This window comes from Camelus bactrianus, chromosome 16 (assembly GCF_048773025.1).
Source record: "Camelus bactrianus isolate YW-2024 breed Bactrian camel chromosome 16, ASM4877302v1, whole genome shotgun sequence".
Lineage (NCBI taxonomy): Eukaryota > Metazoa > Chordata > Mammalia > Artiodactyla > Camelidae > Camelus > Camelus bactrianus.
Window position 1 is genome coordinate 59410412 of NC_133554.1, and position 19264 is coordinate 59429675.

The 19264-nt window shown below is 62.9% G+C and overlaps 3 protein-coding genes across 18 annotated transcripts; 1 reads left to right on the top strand and 2 right to left on the bottom strand.

The window, feature by feature from the left end:
* Positions 1-3346: 3346 nt before the first annotated feature.
* GPS1 (G protein pathway suppressor 1) lies at positions 3347-12649 on the top strand. 14 transcript variants are annotated; one of them, XM_010950638.3, is made up of 15 exons: positions 3347-3484; positions 5896-6180; positions 8409-8501; positions 9045-9226; positions 9695-9871; positions 10098-10233; positions 10330-10407; positions 10534-10594; positions 10991-11076; positions 11281-11375; positions 11485-11590; positions 11667-11747; positions 11829-11966; positions 12038-12172; positions 12249-12649. In XM_010950638.3, exons 3-15 carry the CDS (start codon positions 8424-8426, stop codon positions 12321-12323), a joined length of 1428 nt encoding a protein of 475 aa, XP_010948940.1. In that variant the 5' UTR covers positions 3347-3484; positions 5896-6180; positions 8409-8423; the 3' UTR covers positions 12324-12649. The 14 variants fall into 14 exon arrangements, with proteins under 14 accessions (XP_010948940.1, XP_045369414.1, XP_074200146.1 ...); XM_045513458.2 differs by having other exon boundaries at positions 9168-9226; XM_074344038.1 differs by lacking the exons at positions 3347-3484; positions 5896-6180 and adding exons at positions 7508-7555; positions 7722-7925.
* RFNG (RFNG O-fucosylpeptide 3-beta-N-acetylglucosaminyltransferase) lies at positions 3382-7433 on the bottom strand. Its single transcript, XM_074344060.1, has 8 exons — positions 7077-7433; positions 6517-6565; positions 5848-5950; positions 5558-5711; positions 5176-5264; positions 4931-5096; positions 4341-4426; positions 3382-4265 (listed from the first exon to the last, which is right to left on the bottom strand). The coding sequence occupies exons 1-8, from the start codon at positions 7380-7382 to the stop codon at positions 4184-4186; spliced, it is 1035 nt and encodes a 344-aa protein (XP_074200161.1). The 5' UTR covers positions 7383-7433; the 3' UTR covers positions 3382-4183.
* Positions 12650-12901: 252 nt separating the features above from the next.
* Positions 12902-19264, bottom strand: DUS1L (dihydrouridine synthase 1 like). Of its 3 annotated transcripts, XM_074344051.1 has the most exons (15): positions 19014-19264; positions 18824-18903; positions 18009-18255; positions 17418-17526; positions 16865-16915; positions 16427-16539; positions 15839-15921; positions 15535-15638; positions 15168-15312; positions 14888-14984; positions 14719-14807; positions 14144-14289; positions 13683-13720; positions 13388-13463; positions 12902-13290 (listed from the first exon to the last, which is right to left on the bottom strand). In XM_074344051.1, exons 3-15 carry the CDS (start codon positions 18243-18245, stop codon positions 13151-13153), a joined length of 1428 nt encoding a protein of 475 aa, XP_074200152.1. In that variant the 5' UTR covers positions 18246-18255; positions 18824-18903; positions 19014-19264; the 3' UTR covers positions 12902-13150. The 3 variants fall into 3 exon arrangements, with proteins under 3 accessions (XP_074200152.1, XP_074200151.1, XP_074200153.1); XM_074344050.1 differs by lacking the exon at positions 18824-18903; XM_074344052.1 differs by lacking the exons at positions 18824-18903; positions 19014-19264 and adding an exon at positions 18677-18814.

Sequence of the window (19264 nt, forward strand, 5' to 3'; positions counted from 1 at the left end):
TGCTGCGTACATTTCTGGTGCACAGCATCATGTTTCAGTCATACATACACATGCGTATATTCCTTTTCATATTCTTTTTCATTACAGGTTACTATAAGATATTGAATGTAATTCCTTGTGCTGTACAGTAGGACCTTGTTGTTTATTTTATGTATGGTACTTAGTATCTGCAAATCTCGAATTCCCAATTTAGCCCTTCCCAATGCCTTTCCCCTCTGCTAACCATAAGCTTGCTTTCTGTGTCTGTGAGTCTGTTTCTGTTTTGTAAATAAGTTCATTTGTCTTTTTTTTTTTTTAGATTCCACATATGAGTGATAGCATATGGTATTTTTCTTTCTCTTTCTGGCTTACTTCACTTAGAATGACATTCTCCAGGTCCCCCCATGATACTGTAAATGGCATTATTTTATTATTTTTCATGGCTGAGTAGTATTCCGTTGTATAAATATACTACATCTTCTTTATCCAGTCATCTGTAGATGAACATTTAGGTTGTTTCCATGTCTTGGCTGTTGTAAATAGTGCTGCTATGAACACTGGGGTACATGTATGTTTTCGAATTGGAGTTCCTTCCAGATATATGCCCAGAAGTGGGATTGCTGGATCATATGGTAAGTCCGTTTTTAGTCTTTTGAGGAACCTCCATACTGTTTTCCACAGTGGCTGCACCAAACTACATTCCCACCAGCAGTGGAGGAGGGTTCCCTTGTCTCCACAGCCTCTCCAGCATTTATTGTTCGTGGGCTTTTGAATGGTGGCCATTCTGACTGGTGTGAGGTGATGCCTCACTGTCGTTTTGATCTGACCAGTGGAAACTTCTGACCCTAGAGATTTCTGTGGGAATGTTTTTGTCAGTAAGTTCAAGTTATGTAATACAGGGATATTTCAATTTTTAATTTCATCTTGGTTCACTTTTTTTTTGAAGAAAAGTATTTTTAATTGTATTTTTTATTGAGGTGTCATTGATTTACAATGTTAGTTTCAGGTGTACAGCAAACTGATTCATTCAGTTATGCATCTACATACATACATGTTTTTTCAGATTCTTTTCAACTATGTTACGTCAAGAAATTGAATCTAGTTCCCTGTGCTCTGCAGCTGATCCTTGTTTATCTATACTGTATATATTGGCTCACTTTTTAAGTGGCATCTTTACTGAGACGCCATTCGCATATCAAAAAGTGTAGTTTTGAAGGGTATATAATTCGGTAGGTTTTTAATTTTTTCCTTTTTTTCTTTTATTAAAAAATTAACTTTTTTCTTTTTCTTTTTGTTTTATGAGAGGGAGGTGATTACGTTTATCAATTCATTTATATTTGGAGGAGGCACTGGGATTGAACCCAGGACCTCGTGCATGCTAAGCACATGCTCTGCCACTTGAGCTACACCGTCCCCTATTTTTTGTTTTTCTAATTAAAACTTTCCTTTTTGTTTTTGTTTTTATTCTTAACTCAGTAGTTTTCATTACATTCACAGAGTTGTATAGCACCACCATAATCTAACTCCAGAATGAAGTTAATTCCCAGTATATTTTTCATTTTCTAGATACAATTTTGATTAGCCTGGTATCCCTGAGAGGCAGATTCAGATACAAACATCATTAATTCCCATTATTTGCGGAAGTACGAAGTCGCTATGAATACTGAATGACGTAATGCTGGGCCCTTGCTCTTGGGGAAATACACACACACACACTTTGCCGAGATTAGCATCTCGAACCCTACAAGCAACTCATCCCTGTAGACTCTGTTTCCCCTGTTTTACAAAAGAGACGGGGAGGTTCGGAGGTGTGAAGCGACCTGCCGGAGGCTGCCCCACCCAGAGGTACACGGCTGGGATTCAAGCCAGTCCCGCCGGCCCGGAGCCGGCGCGGCCTGCTTGCTCCGCACTGCCCCCTGCTGTCTGCATCCTCTCCCGGCATCTCTGAGGCAGAGCCTGGCCTGGTTCTCCCGCAGCTGGGGTGGGCACATCTGGCGACCCAAGGTTTTCACCGTTCTTCCCATGTCTGAGGGTGACCAGAAAAGCAGCTGTTGATTTTGGGGTTGCAGATAAATTTTATCTTGAGGGTGAGCTTGCAAATACAGAATCTGCAGATAACAGGGCCAGACTATGCTTCCAACCCCCCAGGAAAGGCCCCGCCCACCGGCAGCCCCGCCCCGCCCCGCCCCACCCCGCCCCGCCCCCGGAGGGCTGGCCCACTTTGGGGCTCACCCCTCTCCTAGTGCTCCCTCAGCGCCTGGTGCTCAGTGACGCTCCGCAAGTGGCTGTCCAGAAAGTGTGAGCGGGAGGGCCGAATGCATGCAACTTCATTTTGAACCTTATTAACAGAATTTTAACTTTTGCTCATTATGCATCTGCTGTATGTCTACTATAAAACATATTTGTTACTTATAAAATGTCAAAAAGTGGACAGAGAAACATTTTTTACCAATTTCTTGTGTATTTTTCAGAGGCAATCAAGCAAACATTTCTCTGAGTAGACGGACCACCCACTGGGGCAGACCTGGCAGCGTCAGGGTGCCGGCCAGCCCCGTCTCCCCTTGGAGGGTGCTGGGCTTGGGGGTGACTGCTCCCCTGGACCTGGCGAGGAGGGAGCCTGCACCTCTGAGGCTGGCCGTCCCGGTGGGAGGCTGAGGCTGCCCCAGCTGGGGAGGGGCAGTCTGGTCCCATGTGATGCTGCCCTGAGTCTGTGCTCTGCGGAGGCCCCCGTGGCTGGGGCCTGGGAGGCTCAGCTCATGTCTAGGTCCCGAGGAGCTGCTGCACATCTCATGTCTGGGAACGTGAGGGGGAGTGGCCGCTGAGCACAAACAGTCCCCGGTGACCTGCCAGAAACCTCTCCAAGGGACCGGTGCCCCACCACCAGCCTTTGCTGACTCCAAGCTGCTTGTTTGGGTACTTTACTGCTGGCCTGCCCTAACACAGAGACACATACGTCTGCCCCCCTCTGCACAGCACGCACACGTTCGTACCCACCTACATAGCAGCATACGCTCATTTACACAGCAGTTCACACACACGCGTGAACACCCGTGAACGTATGCACACACACTCATGGACGCTTCTGTGCCTGTGAGACACACACACACGTGCCACAGCGTTCTGAAAAAGCAAGCAAAACACCCAGGAAGTCTGCCTCCTGGGGCGAGGTGTGTCATGTTCCCCTCGTTTCTGCAGGATCCCCACCCCCATGTACGCTCCGAGTCACGCCGGGGAGTCCAGCGGGCAGCTCAAGGCTGACTGGGAGGCCGGGAGGAAGGCAGCTCTGCCCAGGTGGAGCTGGTCTCGGGGCAGAGCCTCACAGGGAGGAGCTGAATGCTGTGTGGCCCCGTCCGGAGCTGAGCTTCCATGTGTAGCCGGTTAACTAAGACAAGGACCAGAGAATAACAATCAAGCCTTTATTCACTCGCTGCAGCAGCCGAGCAGGAGCAGAGGGCAGGCGCTGCCTCCCCTGTCTGTTTCTCCTCCCTGGAAAAGTACCGTCAAGGTGAGTCCGCTGGCAGGACGGGGATGTCTCACTGCAGGGGGACCCCAGGCAAGAGGCTCCCACTGTTTTAAGGACGTGGGGTGGGGGGAGGGGATGGGGAAGCACTGAGCAGTGAGTCAGCCCCTGAGTGGAGATGCCTGGGCTAGGAGTGATCGGTGCCTAGTGCAGCCGGCCAGGGGCCTGCGTCCCGGCGTGCAGCTCCCCTCAGAGGCAGGGCGGCCCTGGCTGGGCTCCGAGCCTGGCGTGTGGAGGGCAGCCCCCCTGGGAGGACAGCCGGCGCAGCCGCTGCAGTTCCCGCTGCTTGGCTGCGAGACCTCACCCAAGACCCTGGCCTGGAGTCCCCTCTCCAGCAAGGAGGGGAGCAGGATGGAGCCCTGGGAGCCGGATGCCAGCCCCGTCCCAGGCCCCCTCACCCTTGGGTGGAGGCCCTTCAGGTGACAGTGGGGGCTGGGCTTGGAGGAGGAGCATCCTGCACGCTGCAAAGCCTGGACCCCAGGGCAGGAACACGGCGCCAGGCCTGCCAGGGGCCATGTAGGAGTTGGCAGGCCAGCCCGAGTGTCCCCCTGGATGAGGCCGTGGCCGTAGCCACCTGGGGCAGCTGACTGAGCCCAGGGCGGGCAGTTCCTGCTCCCTTGGGCAGCCGTCGCCCACCCACACTGGGGGCAGAGCCAGAGCCAAGTTTGGGTCACGGGTCGAAGGTCACCGAGAAGCGAGGTCATCCTGCTTCCGCGCAGGACACCAGTCTGTGTCCGGGTAGAGAAGGCAGTGGATGGACTTAAACCTGGGAGGGAAGTGGGGGTCAGGGCTGCAGGGAGGGAGGGCTGGTGCCAGCACGCCTCCCCTGCCCGCCCCTCACCTTGTGGGGTCCTGCTCCCGGCTGAAGCCTCCGGCCACGTTCACCACGTTCTGAGGGTTCTCAGGGCCCCCATAGCTCAGGGTAACCTGGGGAAGAGGAGGAGGGACAGTCGCTCTCTTCGGGCCAGCGTCTCCTGCTGTGCCCTCCAGGGGAGAGGCCGCTCGGCCTCCCAGTTCCCCAGAGCCCCCGACCCGGTGCCCTCAGGGCAGACTCAGGAGCAGCACTGGAGGGCGACGTGGGCTGAGGGCCGCGGGCGGCCTCGGCCAGCATGCAAGACACCTAGAGAGGTGGCTGGCGCACGTGTGGGGGTGAGGGCTTTGCAACCCTCTGCCCAAAGCTGATCCTCCCTCCCGTCACCCCCGGACCGCTGCCCTGGGCCCATCTGCCTCGGAAAGCCCAGATGCTACCCTTTTCAAACGGGCCCCAACATTGAGTCTGGGAGCCCCCTACACCCAGGATCCTGGGGCCTGGCAAATTTGCCGGAGTGCTGGGACCCACCCCTGAGTCCTTGCTCAACCAGGAGCCCACTCGGGCGCCGAGTGGGATGAGCGCGCGGGACCCAGCAGAGGGCAGGGGCCGGGCGGGCCTACCTGCTGGAGCACGGAGTTGGGCGGCAGCCTCTGCAGGTTCTCCAGGTGGGAGTGGAAAAGGGAGCTGTGCAGCAGGCGGGCACCCAGCAGCCCCTCCACGATGTAGCCCACCGTGCAGTCGTCCGGCAGCCGCACGCGCTCGGCGGTGCTCATGAAGCTGCCCAGGCTGGGGGTGGGCAGTGGAGGACAGGTCAGCGCCACCCTATCTCTGTACCCCCAGCCCGCACTCTCGCCGCCCCACTCACCTGGCCCAGGGGCTCATCTTGAGGGCCAGGCCCCGGCTCAGGCAGAACCCGGCCCCGCCTGTAGCGAACCAAAACTTGACGGTGGTCACCTGGGTGGAGAGAGCTGGCAGTCAGGGCTCCCCACCCTGACTCTTCACCTAAACACCCCGGGGGTTGTCCTTAAGCCGCCCTTCAGGGCTCCTAGGCAAGCGACAGAAGGCCCCTCGGAGTGCCGGGGAACCCAGACTTCTCCCATGCAGTCTCCTGTGGCCCCAGCCCCTCCCATGGCCCCTCCTCACTGGCCCAGCTCCCGAAAAGCCCCCTCTGGGTGGATCGGACACCTGCCTCTTCCCGGCTGGGGTCTCCATGCTCTCAGCTGCCCCTCCCCGGCCCCAGCACTCACGGTGCCACCTTCCTGGACCCGCTCAGTAGCCTCGATGGGGTGGTCCAGGCTGGGCCGCCCCAGGTAGACGTCCTGGCTAGGTGAGAAGGTGGCCAGCAGCTGCAGCAGGCCTTCCGAGTTCACGTAGTTGTCATCGTCCACGTGGCAGAACCACCTGGGAGAGGTGCAGGACTCTCTGGAGCGAGGCCTGGCCCAGGGGGAGAGGCCTCCACCCCAGGCCCAGGGGTGTGGGCCCAGCCTCGGCCCTGGGCACTCTGGGGGGAGGGCATGGGCGCGCAGCCACCACGTACTTGCGTCCGGACTCGATGAACTTGTCATACTCCACCGACATCTTGCAGCACAGAGCCTGGCGGGTGTGCACAGCCGAGCAGTTGGTGTTGACGACGTGGCTGCCTGCCGGGTGGAGACACAGAAGCATGGAGGCCAGGGCGAGGCCCACTGCCAGCCCACCCCACTGAAGTCAGGGCAAAATGCAGCTGTCCTGCTCAAGGCTCCAAGGCGGGGTACAACGGTAGACCTGTCGTGGCCCCACTCGGATGACCCTGCTGCTGACCTCTGAGGTCCAGACAGACGACAACCATTGAAGCCTACAAGGAGAAACTCGCCCGGAAACAGGACTTGAGGTGAGACCATCCTGATTGAAGCAGGCCTGGAAGGGACGGTTCCTTACTGGCACCTCTTCAGGGGACATGGCTCTAGCCAGGGACCCTGGGAAGTCAGCCAGTGGCCGAGGGAGGCAAGGGAGGCAGAGCGTGGCTGGCAGAGTGGGCCCTGGACGCTGGGTCAGTGCCAGGTGGGCATCCTGACTCTGTTCTCTACCAGTTGTGTGACCCTGGGAAGGTGCTTCAACACCCCCACCCCGCCTGCACACAGCAGGGGGCCGTGTGGCACTGGACTGAGGGACACCTTGGAGGAGGCCTTCAGGCAGGCCAGCAGGGCTGGGCTCGGGGGGCACGCACCTCCCTGGAGCTGCAGCTCAGGGTCGTCCCCGTCGGTGAAGATGAATGTCTGCGGAGAGACAGCCTGTGAGGCATCGGGGTGGGGGGGCAGGCTGAGCTCAAACAGGTTGGGGTCACCGAAAAGGGGGGGCAGTGTTCCAGGGATAGCCTGCCAGAACACTCAGCACGCCTGGTGCCACTGGGGCTGGGCCTGCTCTCACTGGAGAAGTTTCTGGGGTCTCATCCAGTATCAGCCGGAGAACCCACCCAACACTGAGCCCAGAAAGGGGCGGGAGAGGGTGGACATACTCATGGTCTGGGGCTTGACTGCCCTGCTGGGGACACAGCAGTGGGCAGCGGGTCCTGGGCGGGGTTGAAGGGGGGGGGGTCCCAAGGCGGAGGTGCCGGGTACAGGTCCCAGGTGGAGGATCCCAATGGTGGATGTCCAGAGGGCAGGAGTCGTGGAGGGGGTGGTGGCAGTGCCGGGATGGGGGTCCCAAGGTCGGGAATCCGGGGGGCAGGGATCCCAGGGCGTGAGAGGCGGCCGGGGTCGGCGGGGTCCCCCGGCGGGCGGGGCCCACCTGCCGTCGGGCGCGGGAGATCCAGGTGCGCAGCAGCAGCCCCAGGCGCGGCCCATGGTTTTTCCGGGTGGTCTTGACCGCGATGAAGACGTCGTCGGGCCGCAGGAGCGGGGAGGCGGCGGGCCGGGCAGGGGGCGCGCGCGGGCCGGGGTCGGGGGTCGGGGCCCGGGTCGGGGCCGGGGCCCGGGTCGGGGCCGGCACGGGCGCGCGGGACAGCGGCGGCGGCAGCGGCAGCAGCAGCAGCGCGGCCAGGGCCGCGGCCAGCGCGAGGCAGGCCCGGCACAGAGCCCCTCGCGCGCGGCTCATGCGGCCGCGGGACCCGCGGGCACCGCCCGGCCAGGCGCGCCGCGGTCCCTTTAAGGGCCGCCCCCTCCCGCGCCACGACCCGGAAGCGGCGGTCGCGCTGCCCCGGAAGTGGACGGCGCGCTGCGGCGGGGTGGGCGAAGATGCCGCTGCCGGTTCAGGTGTTTAACTTGCAGGTAACGAGCCGCGGCCGGCGGCCCCTCCGCGCCCCCGTCGCCGGGCCGGAGCGGGGCCGGCCGTGCGCGCCCCCCGCGCGGCGTCCTCCCCGCGCCCGGCCTCCGGCCGCAGCGTCCCGCCCGTCGGCCCCGCAGGCCCGGCGCGCTAACGCTCTCTCTCCTTCAGCAGCCAGCCAGCTCTGTGTCAGGGTCGGGGGGTGCAGAGAGTCAGGAAAGAATGAGGGCTGGCCCGGCCCCCCGCGCGGCCGCGTCGTCAGTGGCAGATGTGCACTGCGCCGCTCCCAGCGGTAGGTCAGAGCTCTTCCAGCCGGGCACGGCCGGGGACTTCAGCCTGAGTGCCAGCCTGTCGGCCTGTACGCTGCTTTATGAGGTACCTTCCAGGACAGGGGCCAGGACCAGGGCGCCCAGGCGACCCCCTCCCGCCTCCCGGCCGCGGCCCCGTCCCGCGGCGGGACTCGGCCCGGCGCTGCCTCTCCGGCTGCTCGGACGCGCCCGGGTCGAGGCCGCGTCCGTTTCGTCCCTGTTACTCGGAGGAGGCTGCGTCAGGATGGCGGCTGGGAACGCGTAGGGACCCTCGGGGGTCCCTGGGTAGCGGTCCTCCGGCATCTGCTTCCAGCCCCAGAGATGGGCTGTCGCAGTCCGGCCTGGGGTTCAGCTCCTGAGCCGCCAGTCTTGCCAGGAGGCTCCCCCTATGTGGCCGCGCTGGATGTGGTGGGGGTGCGGAGGGGCTTGGGGGACAGGAGCCCGCCCACCCGGGAGATGGCAGCCGGGCTCAGCTGGGGCACACTGAGGGTCTCTTGTCCTCCCTGGGCGACCCCTGCTCGAGGTGCCAAGGTGCTGACCTGTGTTGCAGGGGGCAGTGGAGCCCATGCAGATTGACGTGGACCCCCAGGAGGACCCGCAGAACGCGCCCGATGTCAACTACGTGGTGGAGAACCCCACCCTGGTACAGAGCCTGGCAGGTGCTGGGGGGGGAGGTTGTTGGGGTGTGTCCTGCTGGGAGGTCCAGGCTAGGCTCCCCACTCTGACCACGGCTTTTCCTGATCCAGAACCGTTAGGTCTCATAATGGGTTCCTAGTCAGCTCCAGAGTCTGCACCTGCTTCTCTGCCCCGGAGGAGCCCTGTGTGCCAGGCCGCCCCGCAGGTGGAGTTTCACCACCAGGGCAGGCCTTCCTCGCGGCCTAGCCTGGGAAGCACCATCTCCTTGCTGCTCAGCTTCATAACTGGCAGTTATGGGCCGGCGCCTGTGTGGCTCTGGCCACTCACCCCTGGGCGGCGCTCTACTCGAGGCCCATTCACTGGCCCACCCTGAGTGGCCTCTCGGCACCTGGACAGTAGTTTATTTGGTGCCCACATGCCTAGTTGTTCCCATAGTGGGTGCAGGGTCTCTCGAACCCAGGGAAGGGTTAGCATTCAGGCCCTTGCTCCTGACTCACTGGCCGGGGCTTGGGGTCTGGGGTCCCAGCTTGCACCATCCCCCCACCCCCAGGACCTGGAGCAGTACGCGGCCAGCTACAGCGGCCTGATGCGCATTGAGCGCTTGCAGTTCATTGCTGACCACTGCCCCCCACTGCGGGTGGAGGCCCTGAAGATGGCCCTCTCGTTCGTGCAGAGGACTTTCAACGTGGACATGTATGAGGAGATCCACCGCAAGCTCTCAGAGGCTGCCAGGTGAGGCTGGGGCTCCGCAAGACAGGCAGGGGCGCAGGCACTAGGGGCTGGGTGTGGTGTGTCTCCATCGGGGCCAGTCTGGGCAGGCGCCCTTCCTCTGCTCCTGCAGCGCCTGGTCCCACGACACAGTGAGAGGGCTTTCTTGTTGAAAAGCCAGGAGGAGCGGTAAATGGCCCATTGGGCTAGATTCTCACTCTCCCAGCTGAGAATTCAGGTTCTCTCCATGTCATCCTGGGCTGTTTTTGCACACCTATGTGTGTGGCAGTTCTGACACTGAGCAGAGCCAGTGGAGAAGACAATGTGATTCCTTCTCAGCACGGCCACAGGGCCCGTTTCCCGCTTGGCTTCCCCACCAGGCTGCAGGCTCCTGTGGTTGGGACTGCCCCTGTGCCAACTGGGCGCTCTCCTGGTAGGGGTGAGGGCTGCTGGAAGCACCCGCCTTCCTGTACGTGGGCCCTTGATGGCCAGGTCCTCCCTTAGGGAGCTGCAGAACGCACCTGACGCCATCCCAGAGAGTGGTGTGGAGCCCCCGCCCCTGGACACGGCCTGGGTGGAGGCCACCAGGAAGAAGGCCTTGCTGAAGCTGGAGAAACTGGACACTGACCTGAAGAACTACAAGGGCAACTCTATCAAGGAGAGCATCAGGTGCGCGGGGTAGTGGAGGGGCCCACCGAGGGCGCCAGGTGCACCTTCGGAGGTGGGGGCAGCCAGGCCCAGGCGCGCGAGGGGCAGGGGTGGGGGCAGTTCCTTCAAGGAGAGCATCAGGTGCATGGGGTAGCGGAGGGGCCCACTGAGGGCGCCAGGTGCACCTTCGTTGGGGGAGCAGCCAGGCCCAGGCCCCACCAGCGTCCACTCGTGGCCGGACCCACAGGCGCGGTCACGATGACCTGGGTGACCACTATCTGGACTGTGGGGACCTCAGCAACGCCCTCAAGTGTTACTCCCGGGCCCGGGACTACTGCACCAGCGCCAAGCACGTCATTAACATGTGCCTCAACGTCATCAAGGTGGGCCCTGGGACGGATGCTCTGAGCGGGGCCGCAGGGCGGCACTGTCGGTGGGCCAGGGTCGGGTGCCCCAGGCTGAGTCCATCCCACCCGCAGGTCAGTGTCTACTTGCAGAATTGGTCTCACGTGCTGAGCTACGTCAGCAAGGCCGAGTCCACCCCGGAAATTGCTGAGGTAACACTGGCTCTGTGCCCCTCAGACTCTGTCCCCAGTGGCCCTCATCCTCCTGGAGTCGCCCTTCTCTCCTCATAGGCTGAAGCTGGGACCAGGGTTGCTCATGTGTACCCCCTTCCTTTGCAGCAGCGTGGGGAACGTGACACCCAAACTCAGGCCATCCTCACCAAGCTCAAGTGTGCAGCAGGTGAGGGCACCACAGCAGACCCTGTCCCAGCTGAGGAAGCCCGTGGCCCCCACACCTATGTCACTGTCCAGCTCAGGTCCCGCATGGGGAGGCTAGTGTGTGACCTGTGGTTGGGAGTGGCAGTGTGGTTTTTTGACAGCTGCTGCCATGGCGGTCCCGTCCGTGTCCCATGTCCATCCCCCAGCCCCCGGGCACATCAGCCCACTAGACCTCTGCAGTGGGAGCAGCAGCTGCCCAGACTCCCAGGGCACCTGGTCCAGTGTCGCTGGTGCTCCCGTGGTCTCATTTCTCACGGGCCTGCGTTTCTGTCCCTGACACTGAGGGTCGTCTGGTGTAGGCCGCCCTGGCCCCTTCATCCTGGTGCTGGGCTTCATCCTACCCCCACCCCATCCCCAGGCCTGGCGGAGTTGGCTGCACGCAAGTACAAACAGGCTGCCAAGTGCTTCCTGCTGGCTTCCTTTGATCACTGCGACTTCCCAGAGGTGAGGGTCTCCAGGGAGGAGCCTTTGCTGTGGCTGAGAAAGCAGAGTGAGGGCTCTCTGCTGGGGTGTCTCCTGCACAGGGTGGGTCCCAGGTGTCCTCCAAGTGGGCAGTGGGTGGGTAGGGTGGGGGGACCCAACCCAGACTTCTGTCCTGCCTGCCTGTGACCCGGGGTCTCTGCACCCACCTCCCTGCTTGCCCCTCAGCTGCTCTCTCCAAGCAACGTGGCCGTCTATGGCGGCCTGTGTGCTTTGGCCACCTTTGACCGTCAGGAGCTGCAGCGCAACGTCATCTCCAGCAGGTGGGTGGCGGGGGGGTGGTTGCTGGGCCCTTTTCTCCGGCCCTGCGCCCAGCCACCTTCAGTGGGCAGGGGGCGAGTGGGGCTGTTCTGAGGAGTCTGCCATCTGTAGTTCTTTCAAGCTGTTCTTGGAGCTGGAGCCACAGGTTCGGGACATCATCTTCAAATTCTATGAGTCCAAGTACGCCTCGTGCCTGAAGATGCTTGACGAGATGAAGGTGAGGGGCCCGGCCCGGCCTGGAGGGCGGTGCAGAGGTCCCGGGGCCGCCGTCCCTGACCAGCTTTCCTCACCAGGACAACCTACTCCTGGACATGTACCTGGCCCCCCATGTCAGGACCCTGTACACTCAGATTCGCAACCGGGCCCTCATCCAGGTGAACAAGGGGATAGGGGCCAAGGCTGGGCGCCGCGGGTGCACTGGAAACTGGGCAGCTCACGTCCCCTCTGCTCCACAGTATTTCAGCCCCTACGTGTCGGCAGACATGCGCAAGATGGCCACGGCCTTCAACACCACAGTGGCGGCACTGGAGGACGAGCTGACGCAGCTCATCCTGGAGGGGCTCATCAACGCCCGCATTGACTCCCACAGCAAGGTAGCCAGGCCGCCCCCGGCGGGGGTGACATGAGGGGGCCCCGGGCCCTACTGAGCCCTGTGCCTCCCCAGATCCTGTACGCCCGCGACGTGGACCAGCGCAGCACCACCTTTGAGAAGTCTCTGCTGATGGGCAAGGAGTTCCAGCGCCGCGCCAAGGCCATGATCCTGCGGGCGGCCGTGCTGCGCAACCAGATCCACGTCAAGGTGCGGGCAGGGGTCCCAGGGAGAGGGATGGGGACGGTGTGTGCGCCTCAGGGCTGAGTGGCTGTCTCCACCACAGTCCCCTCCCCGAGAAGGGAGCCAGGGGGAGCTGACACCGGCCAACAGCCAGTCCCGCATGAGCACCAACATGTGAGGACCCCGGTGGCCTCCAGGACGCCTCGCCCCACCTGCTCCAGGCCTCCCACCTGCTCCCGCAGACGTCTGGAGGCATCGACTGTGGCCTCTTGTGGGACCTGGCTGCTGGATGATGTGGCCCTCGGCCCCTTCCCTCCCCCTTGCTGCACCCTGTGCCTGGGGCCCTGGGGCAGAGGTGGGCTTTGCTGGAAGGGGAGCCTGCAGGGCTCACCCCTGTGGCACTCAGGGCCCCACCCGGCAGCACACTGCCCAGCCCCCATGTTGGTGCGTCGTCTGGGGCTACAGTTGTTGAATCTCAGTCCATTAAAGGGCAGCCTGAGAACACCCCGCACCACTCCTTCCTGTCTCCGTGGGGTCCTCTGGCCCAGGCCCCAGTCCCTTGGGCTCCCCCTCTGCACATTCAGGCACCATGCGGGTGGCAGGAGGGAGCTGAGCCTCCCCCGCGTGGCTCTGCAGGGCTGCACCAGTGCGTGGCCCTTCAGGTGGGACGTTGCTACCCTTCCCCCGTCCTGCTGGCCCCGACTCCACCCAGGTCTGGATGACCTGGGAAGGCTGCAGGCCAGCTCTCTGCACGCCCAACTTTGAAGTGATTTATTGTCTATGTGAACACACGAGAGTTGTGAGGACGGGCCAGTTCTGCCGGGGAGCCTGCTCCCTGGTGCAGCACCTCCGGGCCCTCAGCCTGGGCTGAGGGGGACCAGCTTGAGCTTCCACGTGAAATAGCAGGAGGTTCCCTGAGTAAAGGCGTTTCCTTGAGCAGGATGTGCCGAGGCTTCGGCAGCGGGCCTGAGGCCTGGTGGGTGGCACGGGGGCTGCAGCTGCCCTTCAGGCCAGGGCACTGCCCACGACCTCAGGAAAGCCACTTGCTTCCCCAGGCCCTGCCTGCTGAGCTTCCTGCAGCTGGGGCCGGGCCCCCTTCCAGGCCAGGGACTTCTCCAGTTTGGTTTTAAAGAGCAGCCCATGACCTGGCAGAGGGGTAAGAGGAGGGAAACGGGGCTTAGGAGGCTGCAGAGCCAACTGCCCGGCAAGGGTGGGGGTGCTGAGGGCAGCAGGTACCCTCACCTGGGCAGTCAGCGGTTTCTCGGAAAGCTCGCTTCTTGCAGCAGCCACGGCAGAGGTTAAACACACACCTGCTGCCCTGGAAGGAGGAAAGCCTGTGAGCCTGGGGCTGGTGCCCTTCCCTGGCCGCCCTGGAGCCTCAGCGAGTGGCCAGGGCTGGCCAGGAGCACAGGAGGGGCTGTCCTAGGCTGGGCAGCGCCAGCCTCACAGGGAAGAAGCCCCTCCCAGCCAGGAAAAGGGCGCTCGCCCAGGTGCCCACCCCTCCGGGGGCTGAGCTCTGCCCTGGGCCAGGCCTCACCTTTGGGTTTCCACACTGATCACACTTGGCATATTTTGCTGGGAAAAGAACAAAAAGAGGTGCTGGTTGAAGGAGGCAGGCCCACCCACCATGGCCATCTCCTCCACAGAGCCCCCAGGGACTGTCCCCGCTCACTGGCTGGGCGGCTCTGGGAGGGCAGAGGACGCGGCGTGCATGGTCCTGCTGGGAAACCTCCTCCCACCCACCCAATGGTCTTCGGGCTCCATGCCCACCACAGACGCCTCCCACTGGAAGGCCCTTCTTGGGATGGCAGCCCTGAGGGAAGATAGCAGGCAGGGCTGCTGGCTGGGGCCTCCTGGAACCCACCAGCCTCCTTGGGGGCTTGTGGACAGGTCACAGGGCCCTTCCTGCTCTTAGGAAGCATCAGAGCACCTGTCCTGGGGGCCCCCCACGGGGGTGGGCAGCCTCCTCCCCAGACTCCAGCAGTGGGAGCAGCTTACGCTTCAGTGAGGGGTCGAAGGTCTTGTGGGGGTTCCTCAGCTGCTTCTTCTGCTTATTCTTGGACAAGATGTCCGTGATGCCCTCCTCGTCCTCCAGGGCCCGCTTGCTGCGGGCAGCCCCACCTTCCTTGCTCCCCTCCCTGGGCCTGGAAAGAAGGGGCAGCGGGTAGAGCTGGGGAAGGCCCACGAGGGGCAGCCGGCCCGCTGCAGCCCCAGGGTGAGGAAACGCGTGCAGCTCCTCTGGGGCTCGGTTCAGGCTGCCCAAGCCGGGGCTGGGCCCCAGTGGCTGGCACAGAGACTGGGACACGGTGGGGCACCAGGGTCTGAGCCACTGAGCAGGGCTGTGGCTACAGATGACAACCCAGAGGAAGCCCAGGAGGGTCACCTCCTGACGCCAGGACAAATTCACCCAGGATCAGAGGAGCTTAGAAAAGCAGCTTACAAAAAGAAATGATTTAAAACCTAAGCACAGGCTGACAACGGAGAGCCCGCCCCGTGCCGCCCCCAACAAGCGCGGTCCCTGAGGGGATGGAGCTGGCCCCCCTCGCCCCCCAGCCCACATGCAAGAGGCTCACCCTGGCCGGAAATAGGGCTGGCAGATCCAGTGGGAGAAAGGCAAGCTGCCCGAAGGCTTCTCTCCCTCCTTCTGCCTGGATATATCCTCCTGCAAAAGCCCAGAGGCCCCAGGGTCAGAGGCCCCAGCCCCTCTCCCGCCGCCCGGCACCACACCACTGCGGCACCCACCTGACACCGCAGCCTCAGCTCCCGGCTCACCGCCACAACGCCCTCCAGGGTCTTCACCTTGGCGAGCTCCTCACGAAGCTGCTGATGCACCTGCAGCCTGAGACACATGGCCCATCAGAGCCACCGAGCACTGGGCAGAGGCCAGTCTCTCCTCTGACTCAGGCCCCCTGCCTCCTGCCCCGCTCCATCACTGCAGCCCCCTAGACCTGAGTCCATCTTAAAACCCTCAGTGCCCAGGCAGGGCTCAGACCAGACAACTTTTGCCCTGGGGGCAACTCACGTGTGGTGCCACAGCTTGAAGAGGTGGGCACGGACGTAGGACAGGGGGCAGGGGTGCTGGCGCACAATGTCCAGGTACTCCTCGGCCAGCTCCCAGACGGCGGGGCTGCGGCCCTCAAACAGGGCAGGGTTGTGCAGGTTTCCCTCTGCAGGGGAAGGGGGCTTGAGGCTCAGGGGCTCACACCCCAGAGGGATGTGCCCCCTGCCTCACCCCCTGCCAGGGCAAGGCCAGCCACTGGCCTGAAAGCTCTGGCCTGTCAAGCAGGCGGGGCCCCTCAGTGCGGGCAGCATGAGCCTGAGGCCATTCAGCTGGGCCAGTGGCCCCACAACGCGGATGGGTCCCTTCATGGGCAAGGGTGCACCCTCACCTGCACTCATGACCCCCTGTACCCCCGTGTCCTGGAGGCAGCGCTCCACATCCCGCAGACACTGGATGTTCCCGTTGGCAAACACAGGGATGGCCACCGCCTTCCTGTTGGGAGTAGGACGGGCAGACACTCAGAAGAGGATGCTGGCCCGTCCCCACCCGTCAGACTCCATCCAGGCAGGGCCTCTCCCTTCCCCCAGCCCCCAGCCTCCCCACCCCAACCCTACACTCAAAGGGCTGAGTGCCCTGCCCTGGGGCCAGACTGTAATGCCCCCGGCCCCCGGTTTCCCCCAGGGCCCACTCACCGCACAGCCTTGATGTGCTCCCAGGACGCGCTGCCGGACAGGGGCCCCTTTTGCTCTTTGGTGCGGCCGTGCACTGTCAGCAACTAGGGCACAACAGCGCCAGCTCAGCCAGGCTCTCCGCTGCAGCCCCCAAACCAACTGCAGGGAACCCTCTGCCTTCGGCTGCGGGGCATCAGCTTCCCATGCGGAGCAGAGCAGAGGCCATCCTGTGCCTGGCTCACTCAGTCCCCACCCTGGTCCTCTGGGCTGCACTTAGGGCCACTGACACCGTGGGGGTGCTACCTGGGGCTCCCACATCAGAGGCCCCCCCCACCCCCAACGCCACCCAGGATTCAGAGTGAGGTCCAGACCCTTTCTCAAAAGACCCTGCTCTCTTGGAAGCAGCAGTAGCTCCGCTGCCCAAGGCCAAAGGCACGAAAGAGGAAGGAAAGGGCTGGGGGGGTGGGGAGAAGGTGGCTGAGGCTCAGCACCCCCTACCCAGTACTGGCGTCCCCAACCACCACCTAAAAGTCCCTGTGAATCCGGCCCACCCCAGGGGTAAGCCCTCAAAGGTGCTCCTAGAGGCGGGGGACAGCACGGGGCCCTCACCTGGCAGCCAGCCTTCTCCAGCATCTGGGCGTACCGCACGGTCTTGTCGATCTCTGGGAAGACGCGGATCTTGCACGTGACGGGGACGGAGAGCTTCTCGTGAGCGAGCAGAACTGGGGGACGGCAGCGTGGGTTCCGAGAGGCAGGCTGTAGGGGCCCACCCGCAGGCAGCCGCTGAGAGCCCCGCCTCCCACCCCCAGGCGCCAGGAGAGCCGGCAATGGGCGACGACGCTGCCCCAGCACCCACTATCTGGTTCTAAGGGGGTGGCTGGCATGGGACGGGCCACTCTTCACAGCCGCCTTCTACCACAGGGAGAGCGCCACGGCCAGGATTCTGCTGGCCACTGTCCTTTCCCGAGCCCTGCCAGGCTGTCTCTGGGGCTTGCCGCTGTCCACAGCGCGGCCCCAATCCCCGCAGGGAGCATGTGGCCAACTCACTCATTCTCTGGAGCAGGTCCCACTCCTCCTGCAGAAAGGCGCCGTAGTGACCTACGAAGGACAGACATGGCCTCTGCACCCCTCCTGCAGCCACACGGGCCAAGAGCTGCCTGGCCAGGTTCTATTCTCCACGTGGCCTGAGCACACGAGTACTGAACGGAACGCCCACCCTACACGGTCTCTGGTCAACTGGCACATCCTCAGGCCCAGGGACAAAGGCCAAGATGCCAGGGGAGCAGCCACTGGCACCCAAGGCAGCACAAGAGTATTGGGGCGGAACTCCTTTCAGCAAAACCCGTTTATCCAGAGGGAGTCCAACGACATAACCCAGCAACAAAGGGAGCGACTGGCCTCTACCAGCCAGCTGAACCCCAGCCCCTGACCCTGGCACCCGAGGTGGGCTGCCATCCAGAGAGAGGAGCAAAGAGACGACTGGCTGCCGCCTGAGCTGCCACCACCTGAGGCAGGGCCAAGCCTGCGCCAAGCCCTCACCTCGCTCGCTCCCAGGGCACCTGCGCTCAGAGCCACACCTCTGCCTAAAGCTGGCACTCACCGCGCTTGGCTATCATCTGCGGGCAACCCAGATTCAGGTCAATGGCGTCACAGTAATCCTGCGCCAGGAGAGCCGCCTGGACAAACACCTCTGGGTCATTGGCACAGAACTGGAGGAGACGAAAGTCGCCATGAGCCCCAGCCAGGCCCCAGCCCCCAAGCTGCCCCGAGGGGTCCACGTGTGACCAGCGGGGGTGTGGTCCCGGGGATGAGCACATGAGGCAGCCCGTCCCAAATGTCACAGTGTGACTGAGCTGGGACGCGTCCCCAGGCCAGCAGCAGGCTGAGTGAGAGACTCACATGGAAAGCCGGCATCGCTGACTTGGCCAAGAGCAGAGCCGTTCTTTCGAACGGTTCTGATAAGCAGGGAGCTACAAGAGACACGTGTGGGTGATGTCAGGGGGCCATGAGTCTTTCACAGCACCCAAGCCGTCTGTTCGCCAGAAGTCAGAGACTGCTCTTGGAAAGGGGTCAGTCTCGGACAAACGGCAGCCCGTGGCCTCAAAGTCTCCCCGAGGATCTCAAGGGCTGTTCCCAGGGAGGCTGAGGGAAAGGCGCCCTGCTGGCCGTCTAGGGCTCTCGCCCTGCCCACCTGCACGATGAGGGGCCGGTCCTCGGGGCACACTTCGCAGTACAGGTTCTCTTTGCGGTAGTTGGCATCGCGGACGAAGACCTGGGCGTGCAGCATGGGCGTGTAGCACAGCTGGGCCCCGTGGCGGCGACTCAGCAGCCTCCAGGCCAGCTCGCTTTGGTCCACCATGGGGGCCACCACGTGGCGGGCCCCCCCCAGGGTGCGGCTCCAGAACTCGAAGCCCTGCAGCTTTGGCATGGTCTCCACACTAAAGGGAGAAACCAGGGGCTGAGGTGCGGCCTACGGAGAGCTGGTGCAGGCACACACTGTCCTCGAAGCCACTCCAGTGGAGGCCTCGGGCAAGTCACTCAACCTCTCTGAGCCTTGACCCCTCACTTGTTAGCGGGATTAAGATGTCTGCCTGGCAGGACCGCTGTGACCAGTCAATGAAACGTGAATGCAATGTCCTGTTGGCACCTGGCCCAGAACTGGCCACCATAAGCAGCAGCTATAACCTGCAAGGCCCAAGGACCCCACCACCGCAGGATCACCCTGTGGCAACAGCGCTGGAGGCCTGCCTTCCCTGCCCAAGGTGGGTGCAGGCGCTCACCTGGCCACACTCTGCGCCCTCCCCCGGGTGTCAGGTGGTCCTGCACAGGGACTCAGAGTACTCTTCCCTCGGGCTTTACCTGGGCGGGCCAACCTCGCTGGAGGCATCCTCCCCTAAGAGGATTCAGTGGGCGGCGGCGGAGACGTGATTAGGACAGGAAAGACCAGGAGGGACAGGGTGTGCGGGAGGCTCGGTCTGCGAGAACACGGACTTCGCGTTCTCTTACCTAGTTCTGAAATTACTAAGCAGGGTCACCGGTTTAATAGTCGACTAAGTGCCCAGCCGCAGGTCTGACATTTCCGGAAACTGTGAAGTTACAGGCAGAAGTCACCCAGGCCGCCCATGCGCTGCCCAGACACACCAGCGCATGAGCGCGTCCAGCGCGGCGCGCTCCACCCGCACCCGCAGGAACCTACCTGGGCCGAGCCGGGCCGCCTGGGCGCCCGAGCCGGGCCGCGGCTCCTCCCGACGGGGCCGGGCCCTCCGGAGCCGGGGTGGGGGCGGGGCCCGCTGGGGGAGCCAGGAGCTCCGGGGGCGTGCGGCGGGGGTCCCTTGGGTGCGGCTCCCGAGCTCGCGCCGCGCCGTGAGGCAGCCGAGCCGGGGCCGCCGCCGGGCCGCCGCCGGGCCCAGGGCTCCGCGCCGGGGCCGCCGGAAGGTGCTCCGCCAG

What these genes read in the sequence shown, in the direction of transcription:
- RFNG (XM_074344060.1), bottom strand. Translation starts at nt 7,382, where the DNA reads ATGAGCCGCGCGCGAGGGGCTCTGTGCCGGGCCTGCCTCGCGCTGGCC. An exon ending in TCTCCCGCGCCCGACGGCAG is followed by an intron (nt 6,566 to 7,076) that starts GTGGGCCCCGCC and finishes GTCTCTCCGCAG; the next exon opens with ACATTCATCTTCACCGACGG. An exon ending in TTCATCGAGTCCGGACGCAA is followed by an intron (nt 5,712 to 5,847) that starts GTACGTGGTGGC and finishes CACCTCTCCCAG; the next exon opens with GTGGTTCTGCCACGTGGACG.
- GPS1 (XM_074344038.1), top strand. Translation starts at nt 7,523, where the DNA reads ATGCCGCTGCCGGTTCAGGTGTTTAACTTGCAG. An exon ending in TGGTGGAGAACCCCACCCTG is followed by an intron (nt 8,502 to 9,044) that starts GTACAGAGCCTG and finishes CCCCACCCCCAG; the next exon opens with GACCTGGAGCAGTACGCGGC. An exon ending in CCACCCCGGAAATTGCTGAG is followed by an intron (nt 10,408 to 10,533) that starts GTAACACTGGCT and finishes CTTCCTTTGCAG; the next exon opens with CAGCGTGGGGAACGTGACAC.
- DUS1L (XM_074344050.1), bottom strand. Translation starts at nt 18,245, where the DNA reads ATGCCAAAGCTGCAGGGCTTCGAGTTCTGGAGCCGCACCCTGGGGGGG. An exon ending in ACCGGCCCCTCATCGTGCAG is followed by an intron (nt 17,527 to 18,008) that starts GTGGGCAGGGCG and finishes CGTCTCCTCCAG; the next exon opens with TTCTGTGCCAATGACCCAGA. An exon ending in GAGCACATCAAGGCTGTGCG is followed by an intron (nt 15,639 to 15,838) that starts GTGAGTGGGCCC and finishes TACTCCCAACAG; the next exon opens with GAAGGCGGTGGCCATCCCTG.